The sequence below is a fragment of the Paramormyrops kingsleyae genome, chromosome 1 (assembly GCF_048594095.1).
Source record: "Paramormyrops kingsleyae isolate MSU_618 chromosome 1, PKINGS_0.4, whole genome shotgun sequence".
Taxonomy (NCBI): Eukaryota; Metazoa; Chordata; class Actinopteri; order Osteoglossiformes; family Mormyridae; genus Paramormyrops; species Paramormyrops kingsleyae.
The window spans coordinates 60,667,026-60,688,881 of NC_132797.1; the positions used below are offsets into that span (position 1 = coordinate 60,667,026).

General features: G+C 42.3%; 1 protein-coding gene across 1 annotated transcript in view; it reads right to left on the reverse strand.

The window, feature by feature from the left end:
• Positions 1 to 125: 125 nt before the first annotated feature.
• The window catches only part of LOC111842908 (uncharacterized), a 40,758-nt gene continuing 19,027 nt past the window's right edge, over positions 126 to 21,856 (reverse strand). The window contains exons 18-37 of the mRNA XM_023810008.2: positions 21,713 to 21,802; positions 21,553 to 21,588; positions 21,387 to 21,446; positions 21,118 to 21,195; positions 21,001 to 21,045; positions 20,620 to 20,664; positions 20,313 to 20,384; positions 19,959 to 20,024; positions 19,528 to 19,564; positions 16,811 to 16,864; positions 16,511 to 16,533; positions 16,331 to 16,435; positions 5,373 to 5,532; positions 4,641 to 4,699; positions 3,641 to 3,769; positions 3,355 to 3,387; positions 3,007 to 3,276; positions 1,746 to 1,943; positions 1,327 to 1,442; positions 126 to 1,225 (exon numbers count right to left, since the gene is read on the reverse strand). Of these exons, the coding sequence (XP_023665776.2) occupies positions 1,012 to 1,225; positions 1,327 to 1,442; positions 1,746 to 1,943; positions 3,007 to 3,276; positions 3,355 to 3,387; positions 3,641 to 3,769; positions 4,641 to 4,699; positions 5,373 to 5,532; positions 16,331 to 16,435; positions 16,511 to 16,533; positions 16,811 to 16,864; positions 19,528 to 19,564; positions 19,959 to 20,024; positions 20,313 to 20,384; positions 20,620 to 20,664; positions 21,001 to 21,045; positions 21,118 to 21,195; positions 21,387 to 21,446; positions 21,553 to 21,588; positions 21,713 to 21,802 (1,890 nt within the window). The 3' untranslated portion in view covers positions 126 to 1,011. The remainder of the gene's footprint in view (positions 1,226 to 1,326; positions 1,443 to 1,745; positions 1,944 to 3,006; positions 3,277 to 3,354; positions 3,388 to 3,640; positions 3,770 to 4,640; positions 4,700 to 5,372; positions 5,533 to 16,330; positions 16,436 to 16,510; positions 16,534 to 16,810; positions 16,865 to 19,527; positions 19,565 to 19,958; positions 20,025 to 20,312; positions 20,385 to 20,619; positions 20,665 to 21,000; positions 21,046 to 21,117; positions 21,196 to 21,386; positions 21,447 to 21,552; positions 21,589 to 21,712; positions 21,803 to 21,856) is intronic.

Consider the following 21,856-nt stretch of genomic DNA (forward strand, 5'->3'; position numbering starts at 1 on the left):
TACTTAACACGGTGGCAGTAAAAGTGCCTGTTTTCTACACAGCTATGGTCATTCTTTATTGAAAGAGGGAGAAATGCACAAGCAGTAAAGTCATCTTCTGCACCTCTTTAAAATCACAACCCCAGTAACTTTAAAAGCAAATTTATTCTGTGCCTTGTAAACTCAGTACATGTAAAAGTAATAGCGATCCACAAGTTCTGACCGGATCAGTAACACATGAGTAACCCTGAATTAATCAGAATTTCAGTCAAGGAGGCCCCCACAGTCATAAGCTCTTTGAGTAAAACGTATTGTAAATCCAGCCGAGGCTTGACCCACGGCCCGTCCTGGTGTTCAGCTGCCATTAGCACTATGCTCAGTTAGTGGTGGGGGGGCTCATACCCACTTAGTGCTGATCTCCAGATGCCATTAAACCAGTGCCTCCCCAACAGCAGATGGAGTGGGAGGTTAAAATGCCCTAGGTCTGTCAGCATCTGACATCACATTGTAAATCATGCATATACGTTAAAATTAAAGATGTGTCAAACTTTTTGTTTTAATGTAATATTTCTTAATATTAAGTTAAATATGTTATCCTCACCGTGTCTGATCAGAACATTGTTCTGTCATGTCTTTGAATTGCTACATTTTTATCGTGTAACAACACTCCTGTGTAGTCGGACAAGATAATCCTTCATTTGGAAACTTATCTCAAACTTGGAAAAAAAAAAAATGAAAATGGAAAAATATTTGAATTGAAATAAAAATATCTGAAAGGTTGCAACAGTCAATATTCCACAGTTCATGGTGGGATTAACTTACAAAAGATTGGTTAAATGAATGCGGTTGGTTAAATCTGGCAATTATGATGACATTTTTTGGCTTTATAGATGGGGAGGAAGCTATTCTGCATGCCATGAGGCACATACTTTCTAAAAGGGGCACAATACCGTCTTAAAGGGACACTCCTCCTTTTCGTGGAGTGTTGTATGTAGGTTATACTGAAAGTACCAAGTGAGCGAGGCCCCTTGTCTATCTCTTAGCCTGCGGCACATAGCTGTTCTCCATGCACAGCACTAAATAAGAGCTAGAGCAGCTGGTGGGGACCTGCTGGAGAAGCTCCCCCACCAACAGAGACGAAGCCATGCCCACGGCCTCCTGGGCATCCGTCCTCCAGGAGTCACAGTAGCTGTCTTCCTGCCGCTGGCCCTGAGCATTTGAGCCATGCCACACCATCTTGTTGGGCCTTGGTGACCAATCAGGAAATGGTGGTCATGCAAAGCTTCCTCAGTTCACAAATCGACAGTATATTGCAGCATATATGTGTAAGGGCTCAGAGTGACTTACCAAGCCGAGTCCCTGAGGATGTCCCGACCGTCAAAGGAGTAAATGGGCACACCGTCTTTCACCTTTGACTCAGAGTCGCCAAAGAGAGATTCCCAGCTGTCAAACAGTACTTGGTCCTAGAAAGTATCAAGTCAATAAAATCCTGACACTGAAAAGCACAGAGAAGCTTAAAACGTCAAGGAGGTACAGGACAGTTTTAAGCCAAAAGGTGCCAAATTCAAAATTAAGCAGCAACAAAAGTGCATTTGGTTTAGGGTTGAGTCTCAGTGATGGTCCTTTGGATTTCAACTATTTGACCCCCAAGCTAGGTAACATGATTTCAGAATCAGCAGATGCAGAGGTAGGTTCAAAACCCCATGCTTTGAGCATTCTGAAAGTCTGAGGTTGGATGCACTAGTGCGGGAGCAATGCAAACACACCTTGATGTTGATTATGGCCAGACTGTCCCTGTCAGACTTGCGCACAATACTGTGGATGTCCTGAAGCCTAGACGACAAGAAGGCCCGGAAGGTTCCCTGGAGCCCTGCAGCCTGGGCTTGCTGGAAGCACAGGAGATCAATCCCCCTGATGCCATGCATGTTGCCCCTTTGTGGCGCATTGAGGGCGACCAAGTGTAGCTGGGGAACAGAGCCACCACATGTCTTTATGAAAATCTTTAAAACAACAATTAATTTAAAAACAGTCCATTTTCAGTTACACTTGAGTATGTTACTTGGCATCTGCATTTGGTTCATTTCACAGAAAGTGCATTCACACCGCAGGAACTTCTTTCAGGGACCACAACCTTTTTCCAGAACCAGGGACTTTTGTTGTGTTCACACCACAGTAAATCAACCTAATTGTAGTTCCTCGGAAGCTGTTTCTGAACCCTTTTGAGTACCTACTCCAGACTAGGTACTTTTGTTTGAACGCGAACTACTGGGGAGGCACTTACAGTGATAGCTTACTGATCGGTTGACCACAAGCACCACAGCTAACTTGGAAGTTATGCAGAAGTGCAGAAAAAAAGACAGAAGTAGCGGAGCAGAACTTGAGCAGATGGAATTACTTTTGTACTTCAATTACATTAAATGCATCAATTAATATATTTTTGGCTTAAGTCTCAATATTTCTGCATTCTGAATATTCTGGAGAATTGGACTGATAACCATTATACACCGGTGCTGGCGGTGAAACTTGCCAGTGCTTATTAGGATTACGTTAAATCATTTTTTTATTCAGTGGAAAAAGAAAACTCAGTGTGCTGGTCAGATTTAATAAGAACCAAATGTGTCACAGGTTGTATACGTAAACTATAATAAAGGCCACGTCCCATTTTGATCATGATCAATCCCCCCAATAACTAACAAAATGACTTATTTATCCTGTCATTGTTTTGGTGTGGTGGTGTGGTTTTGTATGAAATTATGAGTGAAATTTCACCTATGAGCTTTTTGCATCTCACATGCTTATTTAGCGTAAAGGTCTCAGTTCCTGTTGTCTGGTGTGAAGGTGACACACGAAACTAGCCAAGAGTTTCAAAAGTTCCAGGTCAAGACAGCTTTTGAGCTTGTAAACCAGGACCATGTCCCAGAACTTCGGTGTGAAAGTGCCTAAAAGCATCCCTGGACATACAAAAGCACTTGATACAGACAGCTAAGCAGAAAAGACAGCTCCCCATAACTGACATCTTACTCTTACCCCCGGTCCTGACATATGGGCGTGACTCGGGACAGGCTGAGATATTGGATGACTGGGATACCGCTGAGGTGTGCTGGGGTACCGACTGTCAGGCCAGACTGCATAGCGGGGGTCTAGTGGGACGTGATAATGGTTGTCAGGCAGCCCCGGGTGGTATCTGGAATCAGGCTTCCAACTGTCCGGCTGTGTGGACTCCACAGCTGTGTGGGTAGAGCGTCCTGGAGAGGACTGAACATCTGTGGTGGTCTGGGTTGCTGCCAGGTCATTGTCCTGCATAGCAGTATAGATCAATAGTGAGATTAGCACAGTGTCACAAGGATATCAGAGATGACACCGAATATTACTCACCTGGTCTCTGTAGATTGGCCTGTACTCGCCCAGCTGGAAGTAGACAAGAGGGAGTTTTGGAGGTTAGACAGAGGTCTGGTCAAATATTCAAATCATAAAACAGTATTAAATGATATCTGCACTGCAGACTGAGAGAGTCTCACTGTATGGAGTATGCACAACAGTGAGGTAGAGCTGTAAATCCACATTGTCTAGATAGGAAAATGCCCTGTAATTCCCCATTTCCTGTGTGCAGTCCATTCATCTTAATTCATGGAATGGACCAGAAGCCTTTTTCATGTTCTACCATGACTTGGCGGAAGCCGGCCCCGACTCGAACATAGAGGTCAGTCTGATCCATAAGGTATACAAGTGTTCCCTCTGGACGCTGCTGTGCAGATGACACCATTGCATCATATGACCTCATCACAGTCACCTGTGGTGTCAACAAAAGGATTCCAAAGGTCATACTAATAAAATTCACACAGCATAAAAATACATTACAGTACATCTTAAAATTTAAACCATATACAATAACTAGTAATCCCCTTCATCCAATAGTGCCAGTCAGCACTTGTCATGGACTCAGGAGGTTCTGGCACGGGGGCAAGGCATCGTGCAGGCGGCTCACAGGACGAACAGGGTTTATTAACAGAACTGAAAACACTGGGAACACTAGTAAACAAACAAACAGACCACGAGGGGTCAAAAAGCAAAATAGGGAAAAGCAAAGACTAACTACAAATGGGTCAGGGCAACAAGGAGCGAAGAGGCAGGCAAAGTACAAATAATACAACACAGGGTAAGACTCTGAAACACCTAAATGAGATAACAAGACATCCAACAATGACCCACTGGGGAACTGAACTAAGGCAGGAACAAGAATAACGCAGGATACGTGAAAACAATTAACAAGAGCTGGGAAAACAGGCAACAGGTGATTCTAATAAAACTAAACCATGAAACTCAAACTAGGAAATAGAATCTATCATAAGGGGAATAACAAAGACAGGTAAAACACAACCACGGACACAAAGCAAAAAAACAAAAACCAAACACAGGAACTAGAAAAACTGATGCAAATGAAACACTAGAAAACAAAATCTACAAAAAAACAGTGGAGGCAGGACTTGAACGCACAACAGAGGAGGGAGTGGCCACACACTCAGCTCACTGAGCCATGCAGGGGAAACACACAAAGGACTTTGACAACAGGGAGGACAGGATGGTCAGCGACACCTGCTGGCCAAACAGGGAGAAGACACTAAAGACTTGGACAGACGGGTGCTGACCCTGACAGCACTTACCCCAGAGGGTACTCCAGGACGTCCAGGGGGACCAGGGGGGCCTGGGGGCCCAGGTTGCCCTAGGATATTGAAAACACAGAAGGGGCAGCCAAACTTAAACTTCCTGCCACAGCTCTTGGTTTGTGGGTTTAAATCTCGCCTTAACTCTGCATATGCAATAAGCCGTTAGAAGATGTATAGATGGATGAATGGATGCTATATATATATATATATATATATATATATATATATATATATATATATATATATATACACACACACATATGAAATATACAGTATGTGTGTATGGTGTGTGTGTGCGTGTGTATGCATGCATATACACCCACATGTGTGTCTAGGGGTTATGTACATATATTGTGGGGATATTTGGTCCCAACAATGTGACAAGAACCTGTTATTAAGACATTTTGCGGACTGAATTTCATGGTTAAAATTAGGGCCGTTTCTTGGTCCCGATATGGGAAAACTCTATTTTATAAAAATCTGTGACTGCAATGAAAACACTAAAAATGCAAAAACTCTTGCATTTTGTTTGGTTACTTATGGTTATGGTTAGGGCTGGGTAGCGGTTAAGGTTGTCATAGTTAGCATTAGCATTTTTCCCATAGAAATAAGTGAGCTGTCCCCAAAAAGATGTGATTACACGACTCTGTGTGCGTGTGTGTGTGTGTGTGTGTGTTTGGATAACTGGCTTCTGAAGAACAAATGCTTTGGGCCAAATAAATGACTCACCATGTATAGGTCTGTAAGCCCCTGGCAATGACAGGGATCCTGGTGGTCCGGGGAGACCTGGAGGCCCAGGATATCCAGGTGGCCCATTATGGCCGATTCCAGGTGCCCCTGGTGGACCCTCAGGACCAGGGGGCCCTCTGATAGATTCTCCTTCTGGCCCCTTTCAAACAGTAAAAATGATAGAGAACTCAGGGCGTGGAGCCGGTTGCACAAAGCACTTCAATTTTTCCCTTAAGTGTAACACTTAAGGTTTAACTTATACTTAGTAGAGTGATTTATTTAAGGGTGTTACAAAGAACAAAGAATCCTTTAAAATGTTTTCTTAGTTAAGAAAAAACCTTAAGGGATTTACTGCATTGAAAGATTTTATTTACAGCAGTAAAATTTTAATTTTTAATTTTATTGGACTTGCACCTGCTTGTGTTACTTATTGCCTCACATAGTTGGCCAATAGTAAAAAACAAAAAAAGGGAAGAAAAGAAGACAATAAAACCAAATTAAGAACATAAGAAAGAACATAAATTTACAAATGAAAAGAGGCCATTCTGCCTATCAAGCTTCTTTGGGGAGAACTCAACTAATAGCTCAGAGTTCTTAAAATCTTATCTAGCTCTGATTTAAGGGAACCCAAGGTTTTAGCTTGCACTACACTAATAGGAATACTTTTCCATACTCTAAGTACACGCTGTGTAAATATTTGCTTTTTCAAATCAATTTTTAAATGTTCTCCCGCTAATTTCCACCTATGGCTACGAGTTCATGTATTCAAGCTAATATTGAAGTAAGTACTTGTAACAACACAATATTCTAGGTGGGGTCTTACCACGGAATTGTAATATCTTAGCATCACCTCCTTTGACTTAAACTCCACACACCTAGAGATGTAACCCAACATCCTATTGGCCTTTTTAATTGCTTCCCCACACTGGTGAGAGTGGCACATGGAAGTGTCAACATACACACCGAGGTATTTCTCATAATCCGCTACCTTTATTTCAATGGAACCCATAAAAGATCTCTACTTTGAGAGGTCACGTGACCCGGAGCAAGACACTTGAAGGTTTGCTCCGCTCAGGGCATTAACCAAACTTGAACTTTTCTTCAAATTGCTTAGGCATTGTCACTTAAAACGTGTTAGTAATATGTCTAATATGTTCACAAAGAGACAAGCATTTTCCACTTTTCTCATCAACCCGCTCCCAATCTGGGAAGAAAATTACAACGCCGCAAGTAGTTAATGAGATCCAAGCTACCGAGGATAATTCAGCGCAGACAACTAGCCTAGCAACCTTGGAGCAAATTTTGTCGGAAGTCAAGTCTGTGGCTAGTCGTCTAAGCTGCATGGAAGAATCTGTTGCTACTCGTCTAGACAGCATAGACGGCTCCCTAAACGACATAAAAACTTCGGTTTCCTCATTGGAAAACTCCTTCTCAAATCTACAAAACCAAGTGACCGATGTAGAGACGTGCATAGAGGAAGCCAAGAGCAGAATTTCCTGCATGGAGGATAACTGCGACTGTGGTAACTTATGAATAAATAAACCACAAATGAAACAAGGAAATCCGAGAAACTCTTTTATCTATAAATAATCCTAGCAAAATCAAACGGGCTGCGCAGAGCCAGAAAGCACATGCTCTATACTAGAAAACTCAGGCGTTCCTCTCTACCATAGAAGAAGCACACACCCATTCTCTTTAAGGCACAGGAGCACCCCCTAGCGGTAAATGCCAAACAACTTTACTTTTAACATTAACATTATAACAGCGACCACCACAATATCCAGCTAACTACCATGCAGAAAACGAGCTGCTGTTAAAAGTTGATAACCTAGAGAATCGGGGATACCACAAGAATTTGAAGATTATCAATCTTGATGAGAAAGCCGAAAGTACTACGCCTCTCGTGGAATTTCTTAAATCAATGATTCCGACCTGGGTCGGACTCCTGGCATAGTTCCCCCTGCTTGAAATCGAACAAGCACATCGAATCCTGGCTCCCACACCGACTCCGAATCGGCCACCATGTAGGATCATTGTGCGCTTTGTACGTTTCACTCGAGAGGCCGTTCTTAGAGCAGCGCTGAAAAAGCATGACATCGTTCATGTAGGATCTAAACTTCGTTTCTTCCCAGATCTGTCTGCAGGTGTTGTAGGGAGGAAAAACGATTTCGACAGCGTGGGTAAGGCGATGATTCGTATGAACATCTACCAGGGCTTGGCCTACCCTGCACGTCTCAGGTGCCTTCATGATGGTCGGATCCGTCTTTTTGACACTCCCGAATCTGCAGCGGCTTTTCTAGAAACGATTAAGTGACTTGCCTCGTTTGCTTTCGTAAGTTGATATGGAGAACGCTGTGTTTGCATTGTGCCCTAATGGCTCGTTACTTACTATTTTTCTGCACTATTACATTTATTGTATAGTTTATTTTTGGGACAAAAGAAAAGAAAAGTGGCTATTTTGCTCACAGAGTTGGATCGACCTCGGGCAACCAGATTGTAGTTGTGGGTTGTCCTACTTTGTTAGAAGAGTTCCTGTTTAAGTGTTTAGGTGATGTCATTTGGGTTTTTACTACCCTGTTATTTGGGAACAAGGTCAACTTGATTTTACACACTCAATGTTTGATTTTATTGTGAATATTTGGAGGTACAATGGTTCCTCGGTTCTCAAACTCACTAGAACTCGAATTTCTTGAAAGCCAAACAAACCAGTTTGACCTAGAACTCGATTTGAATATCAGAAGTTGAACCGTGAACGCTGACCTAATATAAATTGTACGTGCCAGGAAATGAGTCATACTACAATGCAATTCTTACTTGAATGCCTTCTTCACAGACTGGACGATTAACCAAATAAAGCAGCGCAACATTACAGTAAACAATAAATAAACCACTAACTTACGTGTACTATTAGAGCATTTATTTTACCAGGTAAATTAACTGAAAACCAGTTCTCACTGCTTTACGTGATATTCGGGAGAAATAGCAGATTATGCATCAAAACTGCCTGGGATACAAACGTCATGCGTGTAACTAAACTCTTCAGCCAATAAGGGCAAAGGTGTGTCGTCACGGAGACGGTTCCAGTTTGTGCAGCCGGGTGAGAGGTCGCAATGCATCTAACCGTAATGCATTGCATCAGGATCAGAATGAGTTGCTTTAAGCCAGCGCTGTAAACAAGTCGAACACACCCAATGACCGGACTGGGGAAACAAACTGAAACTTAATATAGAGGACTAATGACAACAACCAGAAACAGCTGATCATATGGGGATCCCACATGAGGTTATTAAGCCATTAAGAAAAAAATGCTCTTCTTGTTTTAGGGGATTGATAATGTAATAAAAAGGAAAAAGATTTTAACTAATCTGAAAAAGCAAAAGATAGCTATAGCATTTCCCCAGGAAACTAGGTTATCAAATGTTGAACATTTAAAGCTTAAAAGAGATTGGGTTGGCCAAATTTACTTTTCTTCGCATAAACAAAACAAGAAGGGCACAGCCATTCTTATACATAAAAACTTCCCCTTTGTTCTGTAAAAGGAAGAGAAAGATCCAGAAGGAAGATTTATTTTGATTACTGGCTCAATCTTTAGTCAATATATGTAGTCAATAACAATGTTGAACGTGTATGCACCTACTGTAATTGTGATTCACCTAAATTTGCGATTTGCCTGTTCAAGCTTGTTTTATGCTTCTCAACATATAGATGTTCAAATATCTGTGAAAATCTACTTCAGTTTTGGCTTGATAATCAATATTCTCCAGTAACCATATGGGATGCAGTTAAGGCCACTCTACGTGGCCATCTTATTTCTTGCATTTCGTATCAGAAAAAAGTTTTGGAAAGTAATAGGAAAGCTCTTGAAAACGAAGTAAAGAGGTTTGTACAACTGCATAAACAATTACCTACTACAGCAAGTTTCAAATTATTAATAAATGCTAGGACTAAACTAAATTTGGACCATACTCGCCATACCCAGTAATTATAACTTTTTTTTCAGACAAAAATATTATGAATTTGGTAACCAATCTAGCCGCCTACTTGTCTACCAGCTTAGGAATCAGAGCAGGAGTAGTTCCATTACTATGATAAAGACACCTCAAGGGGATATATCTTACGACCCATTGACCATTAATAAAATATTTAGAGATTTCTATCAATCTCTTTATAGCTCCGATATATCAGACTCTTGGAAAATATGCGTCAGTAAGTTTATTATTAAAGAAAGATAAAAATCCCATGTAGACTATAAAATAGTTACAAAAGTATTAACCCGTAGACTGGAGACTTTGCTTCCTAACATAATTAAGCCAGACCAAACTGGTTTTGTGAGGTCAAGATACGGTACTGATAATGTACGTCGAGCACTCAATGTAATTCAATACCTTAATACTCACAAAAGCCCAGCTTTAATAGTTTCATTAGATGCTGAAAAAGCATTTGATCATGTAGAATGGCCTTTTTTTATTTGCAGTATTAGAAAAAATTGGTCTTGGCCCAAATTTCATCCATATAGTTAAAACACTCTATTCCAACCCAGTCGCAACTGTTAATACAAATGGCCTTATGTCTGAGTTTTGTTCTGTACATAGAGGCTGTAGTAGAGCTGGGCGGTATGACCAAAAATTTAATCACGGTATTTCTCAAAGTTATATCGGTTTCACGGTATGTGGAGGTATTTTTTTTTAAAGTATGATTGGGTGTTTACCACATTTTATACAATTTTACAGGACACATTTTTGTTTTACATTTTTGCATTGTTCCCACATTAACTATATTATTTTATTATTAGCCACTGTGCCTATCCACTACATTAATGATAGCATACGGCTAACGTGTTTGTTGGCTAACTGCTTATAGATCAGGGGTGGCGAACCTGTTTGCCATAATGAGCCAAAAAAAAATCTTTATCGCTGCAAAGAGCCACACAACAGATGTGCAAACAACAGTATCACAAATTATACACTTAATTACATAACAGAATTGTTTTCATGGATTTTATTCAGCCTACCTCCTTTTATTTGACTCAGTGGGACACCTGACAGTCCTTGGTTTCCACAATCTTTTTTAGGTCTGGCTTGTATTCAGTTGTGGCTACTCGTAGTAACTGTTTTACATGTGTGTCAGTAAGAACAGAGCGATGCTTTGATTTCACTTGTTTCAGTGTCGAAAAAAGTAGAATGCTACGGTAGAATGGAGTGAAGTGAAATGAGGCTCAAGATTTGAAGCCATAAAATGCGACAACAAAGTCTGGCATATCAAGAAGAATGGCTTTCCGTTTCTTTCAACAAAAAAAATATAAATCCTCCCATTCAGATAAAAATGTTCTGTGCTCATCTTCGTATTTGCGCTTAGCTGTACGCTTCCCTGACTCTGCCATGATGATTGACAGGCTACTAACGAACTTCACGTCAATCGTGTTAGTCTATGTTAAATCGCGCGAGAGGTTGTGTAAAAAAAAATCATTTAAATACATACCCCTTTATTGAAAATTTATGTTTTGACATTTTAAAAATAGTTTGCAAGTGTAAACTGTCACGCCCGGCTCCGTTCGATCCTCGAGTGTGCCACGCCCCCTCATTATCCACGTGTGCTTCCCCGATTGTGCCAAGCTGTTCCCTGTTATTTCGGCTTTTTTCGTGTATATTAGTCCGCGTCTCCCCCTGTTTGCCAGATTCGGCATTGTATTGTGATGTATTGTGTTCATGGATATCTGCCTCTTCCCTATTAAAAACCCCGTTTGCCTGTCAGTCCGGCTCCACTCGCCTGCTTACCCGCTCGCTCACCCGCCGAACGTGACATAAACATAGAACATGTGGATATATTGAAGAGCCGCAGGCGAGCAGTGAAAGAGCCGCAAGCGGCTCGCGAGCCGCGGGTTCGCCACCCCTGTATTGGAGCCTCTGCAGGCTCTTGCTAGGAATCCGAAAGAAAAATGCATTACAGTAGTCCAGTCTAGAGGAGATAAAGGCATCTGATAGGGAAAGAATGGGGCAAAGTTTGGAAATATTACGAAAATGGTAGAAGGAGGTCTTACAGAGGTGGTTGATATGGGGTTCAAAGGTGAGTTGGGGATCCATTTTTACACCAAGATTTGTGACTATTGATGAGAGAGATATTAGAGCCAGAAAAGATGATGCTGGTTATGCGTGATAATTTGGTCTGGTGAGGAGTGCCGACTAGGATGGCCTCGGTTTTGGAGCTGTTGAGGTGAAGGAAATTGTGTTCCATCCATACCTTTATCTCCTCCAGACAGATGGTGAGCTGAGAGGGGGATGATGGTGATGATGAGAGTGGTGTTGTAGCTGTAGCATTTACATAGAGCTGTGTGTCATCAGCGTAGCAGTGGAAGGAAAATACATAGCGGCTGATGACCTGACCGAGAGGAGTAAGGTAGAGGATGAAGAGCATGGGGCCAAGAACTGACCCCTGGGCAACGCCACAGGAGACTGTGTGTGGATTTGAGGTGGAGTCATCCATAGCAAGGTATTCTATTTGTAAGGTATGATTGGAACCAACTGAGGGCAACGTCAGTGAGTCCAACGGTGGAATGGAGCCAGTTTAATAAGATGTCATGATCAACTGTATCAAATGCAGCAGATATGTCCAGGAGGATAAGCAAGCAGGGAGAGCCAGCATCGGATGACATCAGAAGATCATTTGTGACTCTTACGATGGCCTCCTCTCGTTTGTAAATTTCTTATGTTCTTATGTTCTTACGAGTGCAGTTTCTGTGCTGTGAGTTGACCGGAAACCAGACTGGAATTTTTCATAGAGGTTGTTAAGTTTTAGGTGGTTCTGCAGCTGGATGGGAACTACTTTCTCAAGCACTTTGGATATGAAGGGGAGATTGGAGATGGACCTATAATTGGAAAGGACTTCTGGGTCAAGGTTGTGTTTTTTGTGAAGTGGTCTTATAATGGCTTTCGTTAAGACAGAAGGGATGTGACCAGTTTGAAGAGAGTGATTTATAACAGAGGTGATAAGGGGACTTAAGATAGTGATATAGGTCTGCACCAGGGAGGTTGTAAAAGAGTCTAAGGCACAGGTGGAGGGTTTCATCTTCCTGATGATGTTCTGTACCTCTTCTGACGAAGCCAGAGAAAAGCAGTTTAGAGGCTGAGAGATAGCACATGTTGAGGGAATGGTTTAGATCTGAGGAGGGGAAAGGGCAGAGTGAATGTGTGTAATCTTGGAAGTGAAATAATCCATGAAATGATTGCACTGCTCTGCTGTGGTGCCAGTAAGTGGGAGGAGGGGTTGTGGTTTGAGAAGATGGTTAACAGTGGAGAAAAGCTGTTTGGATTTTCTGATGGCATTAGAGAAAAATTGCGACCTTGCCTCTATAAGAGGCTTTGAATATTTTTGTTGGTGCTCCCGGTAGGCTTTCTTGTGAACAATAAGGCCAGATGTTTTATAGTGCCGCTCAAGGACCTGCCCTGCTGTCTTAATTTTCCGAAGCCCATCTGTGAACCAGGGCGCTGTGCATGAGAAGGTCATAGCTCTGGTTTTAACAGGGGCATGGTGGTCCAGGAGGCTACTCAAATGGCTGTTGTAGTAGTCCACTGCTTCATCGGCTGATGAGAAATGTGTGGAAAGATGTTGAAAGTCTGCTGTCAAGTGTTCTGGGTTAATGTTTTTGAGGTTTCTAAAGCAGATATAGCGTTTAGGCTAGGAGAGGCTAAAAGAGGATGGCAACTCCATAGAAATGGCCTAGGTCATACACCTGCAGATTGGTGAGATAAGCATAGTTTGTGATGACCAGGTCCAAGGTGTGCCCCCTGATGTGTGTAGGGACATCGACAAGTTGTTTTAAATTAAAGCAGTTGAGCAATTGAAGAAATTCAGCAGGAAAGCAACAAGGGGGGTGTCAGCATGGATGTTCATATCACCTAAAATGACAAATGATCTGTCGATATCATTTGATCATGATATAGTCGTGTATAAGGCAAGATTTGTTTGTGATAGAATTAACAGTTCAATTTTGCTGCTGGATGAAGCAACAAATCTTTGCAGTGGTCGTAGCAGAGTGGAATCCACACCACGTTTTCCGTCTGTCTCCCAGAGAGGTGTTGTCATAGAGACGCCCAAACTACTTATCCAGTAGGGGACACTGCTCTGATGACGTGTGTGAGGAGGGACAGGTCGCGTGGTTGACCAGAGAGCCGGGATGGTGGAATTTGTCTGTGAGTAGAGGAACTTTCTTCGGGAACTTCTGTGGATATAACGCGGTCGGCGAAGAAGTCCAAGTTGTTTAATCACTCTTATGCATGGTGGAATGAAGAAACTGTTGAGATTCATCAGCTGGTTGGCAAAGTAACTCAACATAGTGGTAGCAGCAGTGGCATGAAAGGAAAATGCACAGCAAATTGTTTTTCGTTGCATGGCTGCTTGCCCGAAATACAACACGGACTTTCAGCTATGCAACTGCGATGGCGATGAGTGGCAACAAGCTACTGATACAGATCAAGGGAGTCTCCAGGCGATGTTGCGCTATCAGCAACAGATAGACAAAGACAACTCAGGAGCTCAAACATGACTATTTTTCCCACTGGTCTTAGGGCTGGGCAATATGATATCTATATTATATCGCGCATGCGCAATAATCACTAGGGCTTCAGATGACAGGCGCACAATTTGGCCATGCGCAAGCTTTTCGGTGCTATATGGACATTTATTCACGCTCACAATTTAAGCAGTTTAGTAGTATGGCTAAAATATTAATGAGGCTTTGTATGACGTCCAAAAGTCATTATTAGTATAAATACGGCATATCCTTATGTTTAATAAATGTGTCAGACTTTGAATTGCAAAAAGTACCACCACAGCGCCGACGTCTTTTTACGTTGTTTATCCACAAGATCTCCTCTTTTAAAAACACTGACCCAAATCGATATTGGATCAGATCGGAACAGATTGGATCGAATCGTGATAATCGATTCTAAATCTTGAGAATCGGAATAGAATCAATTCTTGAAATTTGAATCAATACCCAGCACTAACCAGCAGATAAGGATTTCTAAACTAGTGAAGTTAAAGGTCAGCAAATAATATCCCTCATCTCTTTTAAAACTATAATTAAGATGCCATCAGGGCCCTGCAATTTATTAATTTTGAGCTTAGTTAGGCTTTATAGCACATCAGCCTCAGTTATACATATATTGGTCATAGACAACACTGGATTAGTATTAAGAGTTTGTAAGATACTTGTGTCCACTATAGTGAATACCTGTGTAAAACAACCATTAAAGTCATTTACTATATCAACTTAATTTTCAATTATAAGACCCTTACTGATTTCAGCTTTTAGAGCTATTTTGGAGATAAAATATTGGAAGAAACTTTTAATGTCATTCTTAGCCTCCAATGCAGTCTTCCTTTCAACATTCCTCTTAGCGAGTCTAATGTTACTTTTTAACTGAACCTGTAGACTTAGATACTCCTGCTTTATTCCAAAATCATTGGTTATTTTCCATTTCTGGAACAGAGCCATTTTCCTCTTGACTTTATTCTTTATTCTTAGAATACCACCGTGGACGTTCTGCTTCTAAGCGTATGTGTGACTTCTATAATTTTTTCCTGCAGAACAGCCGTCATTGGTGCCAACATGTACCAGGACCACTGGATCCACCCCAGCTGGGGCCAAAAGCCTGTGCAGTCGATCCGGAAGGTTCCCAAGATACAGGCAGGCAAGATACAGCATGGGACCCTCTATCACAGGTGTCTACACCTCTAATAATTGAATCCCCTATTACCACAAGCTCCCTCTTCCTGGGCGGAGGGAGCTCCTCGGTTCCCAAGGGCCCATCTGCCTCCTCAGTCCCTTCCAGCTCTTAAGCTGGAAACACCTGAAAGCGGTTTGACACAGTCACTTCAGGTGATATCGCCTCCGTAAACTGTGTATGCCCTTTCTTACATCTACAGTATGACCTACGGTCACCCAGCTCTCTTGACTTCTCTGCCCTTCATTCTCCCCCCTCCCTGCTTGTGACGTACACACTGTCTCCCTAAAAGGCATATTTACTCCTCTAACTCCGTATCGTGTCGGATGAGAGCCAGTTGCTCCTCAAGGTCACGAACCTTGACCATGAGTGAGTCCACTAACTTACATCGCTCGCAGATGAAGTCCAACTGGATGCAAATGTCCTTGCAAACACCATGCAAACAGGCCCCATAATGAACTAATTCACTATGACTCCGTCCCTTACTCCCAGTCAAATAGCATATTTAATTTAACTGAACTTTAACTGAACTTTTAAAATAACCAAGGTAACTCTTACTTACCAGACAATAACTTCCTACTGAACCACATATAACTAAAATAAAGCAATGCTGCTGTAGGAAGGTCGAAAAACCACAAAAAACCCTCTCACAGCAGGCCTGGAATATGTCCTCCCATCTCCGATTGGCGACCAAGCAAAGCTCAGGAGCAATTGTCCTTTTCCCATGCTAATACCATTAACGATGTTAGATAATATTACCCCGCGGGTTATGTGATCAGAAATGCTGCTCACGTGGAACCTACAGCTGCAACCCTATCACTGTCGATTACACTCGTGCTGTTTATTAACAAAGGACATACAAGCACTCACGCCGACCAAAAAAAAAAAAAAAACAAATAAAATATGAAAACAGCCACTCACATAAACTGTACTGGCACACAAACACTCAAATATACTCAAATGTACTTCCAAACAATCCCAATCAATCACTGCAACACACGCACAAAACAAGAGTACATTGTGTCTACACCACTCTCTCTCTCAGTGCAGCAATCCCAGCAGCCTCTGACTGGTCAGAGGTCATTATACTTCTGGAGGAATACAATAAAAGAAAGCAAAAAATACAACACTTGTCTTTTCTAGCCAAAGAAAAACATAACTAATTACAGGACGGAATCCAACAAAACTGGATATGACACTTTCGTGCATACTGTGGCTCAATATGGTGGTTCTTACTGGTGGCCCAGGGATTCCCGGAGGTCCTGGTGGCCCCTGGACCCCACCTGGCTCTCCCTTTTCCCCCTTGGAGCCCATGTCTCCTTTGTCTCCTTTAAGATGACTCTGTGCAGAAAGACATCCATGTGCCATAAAACGGATCTAATCCCAACCTCACTCACTAACAGGGGCATAACTTACCTGAATTGTGTGGTAGTCAAGACCTGGGGATATGGAAGAAAAAAACCCTTTAACTCAGTACAATGGTAGGGAAGTGTAAGGATGGAGAGGTGTAGACACCTGGAAACAGGACAAGCTTTTCATAGCAGCCTTAATGAGGTTTTGCTACCATCATTGGAGGTCGTGCTAACTTTATTAGGATAAAGTCTGTCATAGGTGCTGCAGGTGAACATAATCCCCATGCTATTAGGGGACACTTACTCACTTACTAAGTAACACAATTACTACCTACTGCTACACCAAAGATGACATGTGGTTTACCTGGTGTTCCAGAAACACCTGGAGGTCCACGATCTCCCTTCTCCCCTTTCAGCTCTAGCAAAGGGGAATAAAACACCAAATAAGAAACACTGCTCTGCACATGCACCACAGCCGCAGAGGTTCTAAGTTGATAATGATGAATATAGCTGATGTATGGCCAAATATACACTCACCTAAAGGATTATTAGGAACACCATACTAATACGGTGTTTGACCCCCTTTCGCCTTCAGAACTGCCTTAATTCTACGTGGCATTGATTCAACAAGGTGCTGAAAGCATTCTTTAGAAATGTTGGCCCATATTGATAGGATAGCATCTTGCAGTTGATGGAAATTTGTGGGATGCACATCCAGGGCACGAAGCTCCCGTTCCACCACATCCCAAAGATGCTCTATTGGGTTGAGATCCGGTGACTGTGGGGGCCATTTTAGTACAGTGAACTCATTGTCATGTTCAAGAAACCAATTTGAAATGATTTGAGCTTTGTGACATGGTGCATTATCCTGCTGGAAGTAGCCATCAGAGGATGGGTACATGGTGGTCATAAAGGGATGGACATGGTCAGAAACAATGCTCAGGTAGGCCGTGGCATTTAAACGATGCCCAATTGGCACTAAGGGGCCTAAGATGTGCCAAGAAAACATCCCCCACACCATTACACCACTACCACCAGCCTGCACAGTGGTAACAAGGCATGATGGATCCATGTTCTCATTCTGTTTACACCAAATTCTGACTCTACCATTTGAATGTCTCAACAGAAATCGGGACTCATCAGACCAGGCAACATTTTTCCAGTCTTCAACTGTCCAATTTTGGTGAGCTCGTGCAAATTGTAGCCTCTTTTTCCTATTTGTAGTGGAGATGAGTGGTACCCGGTGGGGTCTTCTGCTGTTGTAGCCCATCCGCCTCAAGGTTGTGCGTGTTGTGCGGGCTTCACAAATGCTTTGCTGCATACCTCGGTTGTAACGAGTGGTTATTTCAGTCAAAGTTGCTCTTCTATCAGCTTATAATAATAATAATAAATAATACATTTAATTTATAATGCACTTTATATTTGAAAGCAAATCTCAAAGTGCTACAAAATTCATTCGACCCGAAAAGCTCTGTTAAAAAGATAAGTTTTAAGACCAGATTTAAAAGCATCAACAGTCTGTGGCGTCCTCAGATACTCAGGAAGAGCATTCCACAGTCTAGGTGCAGCTGCGCAAAAGGCTCGATCTCCCATGCTCTGAAGTTTAGTCTTAGGAGTTTTCAAAAGATGTAATGATACAGAACGGAGGTTTCGTGAGGACGAATGTTGGGCGACAAGTTCTTTGAGGTAGGGAGGGGCGTCCCCATAAATACACTGGTAGGTAAGAAGGGCAACCTTGTAATCAATTCTAAATGAAACAGGGAGCCAGTGAAGAGATTTAAGAATGGGCGTAATATGATCGTATTTACGCCTTCCCATCAGGATCCTAGCAGCACTGTTTTGAATATACTGCAGCTTTTGAAGAGTTTTTCCAGTAGTCCCAATGAGCAGTGCATTGCAGAAGTCCAGCCTGGAGGAGACAAAGGCATGGACTAGCTTTTCTGCGTCAGCAAACGTGAGTGCTGGACGCAGTTTTGCTATATTCCTGAGGTGGAAATAAGATGTTTTACACAGATGTTTGACATGAGCCTCATACGACAAATGAGTGTCCATTTTAACCCCAAGGTTTATAACAGATGTTGACAATGGGATATCCTCACCAGAAAAGGTAATACTGGTGATGTTAGAGGCCCTAACCTGGTGTGGGGTGCCTACTAACATAGCTTCAGTTTTAGAGCTGTTCAGCTGCAGGAAATTTTGCTTCATCCATGACTTTATCTCCTCCAAACAAATTGTCAAAGTGGATGATGATAAAGTAGACGAGGACGTTGAATTTATTTTGAGGTAAAGCTGCGTGTCATCAGCATAGCAATGAAATGAAATACCATGATTGCTGATGATACAGCCCAGGGAAAGCATATACAATATAAACAAAATGGGACCGAGCACAGAGCCCTGTGGAACACCACAGGTGACATTGTGTATAGCAGATTTAGCCTCTCCCAGGGCAACATGCTCCGTTCTTTCAGTAAGATAAGAGGAGAACCAATTGTAAACAGAGTTAGACAGTCCTACAGTATGACATAATCTGTGAAGCAGAATGTTGTGATCAACAGTATCAAAGGCCGAATCAGTCGGCCCATTCTCCTCTGACCTCTAGCATCAACAAGGCATTTTCGCCCACAGGACTGCCGCATACTGGATGTTTTTCCCTTTGCACACCATTCTTTGTAAACCCTAGAAATGGTTGTGCGTGAAAATCCCAGTAACTGAGCAGATTGTGAAATACTCAGACCGGCCCGTCTGGCACCAACAACCATGCCACGCTAAAAATTGCTTAAATCACCTTTCTTTCCCACTCTGACATTCAGTTTGGAGTTCAGGAGATTGTCTTGACCAGGACCACACCCCTAAATGCATTGAAGCAACTGCCATGTGATTGGTTGATTAGATAATTGCATTAATGAGAAATTGAACAGGTGTTCCTAATAATCCTTTAGGTGAGTGTACATTAGCCTTGCTGTGGCAATAGATATTCTTATTTTATCATCTACAGTACCTCTAGTAGATCTGCAGCTGTCTGTCAGCCAATTCCCTGGTTTAAGAGTGAAGAGTAAAGTGCAGAGACTGATCATACTGTACCTCGCCATATTGGATGCAGTTGTGAGGCACCATCATCCTGGCGTGACAGAAAAGGAACAAATCAATGAAGGATAACCAGGCTTACTAGCTACTGGCACATCATTTTACTGTCGGCCCCAAAAGGACCTCATTAACTGAGCTAAATATATCACCAAAGTTATAGATGCATTCACAAAAAATAACATCAATTTTCAAAATTAAATCATACATTAACAGTACAAATGTACTATAATTCGGGCTTTGAACAATTGAATATAATTATCATCAATTATTAATGAAAACACAATTTTAAGAGGAATAAATAAACAAAAAGGACAAAGTAATATGTCAGGTCATGTATCAGTGCAGGTAGTTGAGTGTGTTTCCTAGTATAAATCAAGTCTTGGTAAGCTTCACCTACTCCCAGAATAGTGAGGAATCACCCTACTCACATCTATTCTGCTTGGGGAGAGCAGGGGTCCAGGGGGGCCGGGGGGGCCAGGACGCCCAGGGGGACCCTAAAATCAATAAACATTTTAAAGTACAATGAATATTTATGACAAATGATTAGCCATTGTTATGATACTGAGGTAATTAGTTGCCATGATTAATTTTCTTCATCATCATTAGAAGTCAGACAGTGGAAACTTGAAATACACAATAAATTTTGCTCATTTACACACAGGTAACGTGCTACAGGGACCATACAAAGGGCCCACGTGGAGCACAGCCGAAAAAAGACACCCCTTCGAGTCTGTGACCCCTCTGTCATTAATGCAAGTGTCCTTTATGAACATCAGACTTACAGGGTTACCATATTTCGTGCCACTGGCTGGCTCTCCTTTTTCTCCTTTTGAGCCATTCACTCCTGGACGACCCTGGAATGCACAGGAAGGGTTAGAGGAAGATAGTGTGCTAAGTGTTAGTGCTAGAGGAAGACTGTATGCTAAGGGTTAGAGTTACAGGAAGATTGTGTGCTCAGTGTTAGGGTTACAGGAAGTGTTAGAGTCAGAGGGAGGCAGTGTGCTAAGGGCAAGGGGGAAGACGTTGTGCTAAGGGTTAGGGTTAGAGGAAGACTGTGAACTAAGAAGGTACAAATATTCAGATACTCACTGCTCGTCCTGGCATCCCAATTTCACCCTTGGAGCCCCGCAGCCCCTAAAAAATATTAGTCAAATAACGATAAGCTAGTGAATACTCACACACATCCTGTAGTCTGCAATCCAATCCGACCAGCCAGGATACATTTGGATGTTTCACTGAAGCATAGACTTTGAGGGCACAATAAGTTCAGGAGACACATTCAGTTCCATCACTGCTACAAATTCACCACATCATGTCCTGTCTTTATTGGAGAGGTTCCCAGCAGGTAGAGTACATAAATAATGTAGTCTTCATTCTCTGGGGATTTCCTGCTGAATTGTGGACTCTTTGCAGGTCTTAAATACATTTCATGCATCAGATTTTGATGTTCAAGGATGAAATGTTTCTTACAGGAGGTCCAGCTGGTCCCATAGGTCCAAGAGGTCCAAGGTCACCCTGCCAAAAGTAAAGATCTCAATGAGATCTGGTGTAAACATTATGTGTGATTAGTGAAAGTGATGCTGTCACCTTTTGTCCCATCAGTGCTTCCAAGTTCATGGGTTTGCCATCTGGTCTAATTGTCAGGCCTGGGATTCCCTTCTCTCCCTGGATAGAGGGGGGATTGAACATCCACTTACTGAAACTGTTAAATTCTACGTGACATATTCTGAATTGCCACAATGACTTTTTATAAGATGCTCCAGAGGACAACAGGTAAAGAAATAAGTGCATTGTGGTACTATGGAGCTGCAGTCCACAGAACACTATGCACATCTTCACGCCCCAGCATCTCCAACCTTTATAGAAATTCCTGGAGGTCCGGGTTCACCTTGGTTCCCCTTAGGTCCCATAGGTCCCTGTCAAGGACAAACCAAGTGTTACCGGACCTTCTAAATGCCATATGGGCAGATTTACAACAGGCATATGCTACATCCCCTTCAGCAGACCGCAATCAACACCTACAGGGAATCCTGCTCGACCAGGAAGACCAAGTACACCCTGAAAAATCAGACATTACAAATTAGTTTGTTATATTTAATTAAAAAGTACAATATGTGAAAACTGATCTACTGTACGTAGGGAGCGACATATTTCTGGAGAAGAGCTTTGGGGTCACACTTACGTTGTCCGAGACTTGATATATTATCTGCCCTGGGGGGCCAGGAACACCAGGTGGCCCTGGGATACCTTTGCCATCTTGACCTGGCACACCCTACAGGAATGAATTACTTACAGCCAGAAAAACCATCACAGGGCCAAGAGAAAC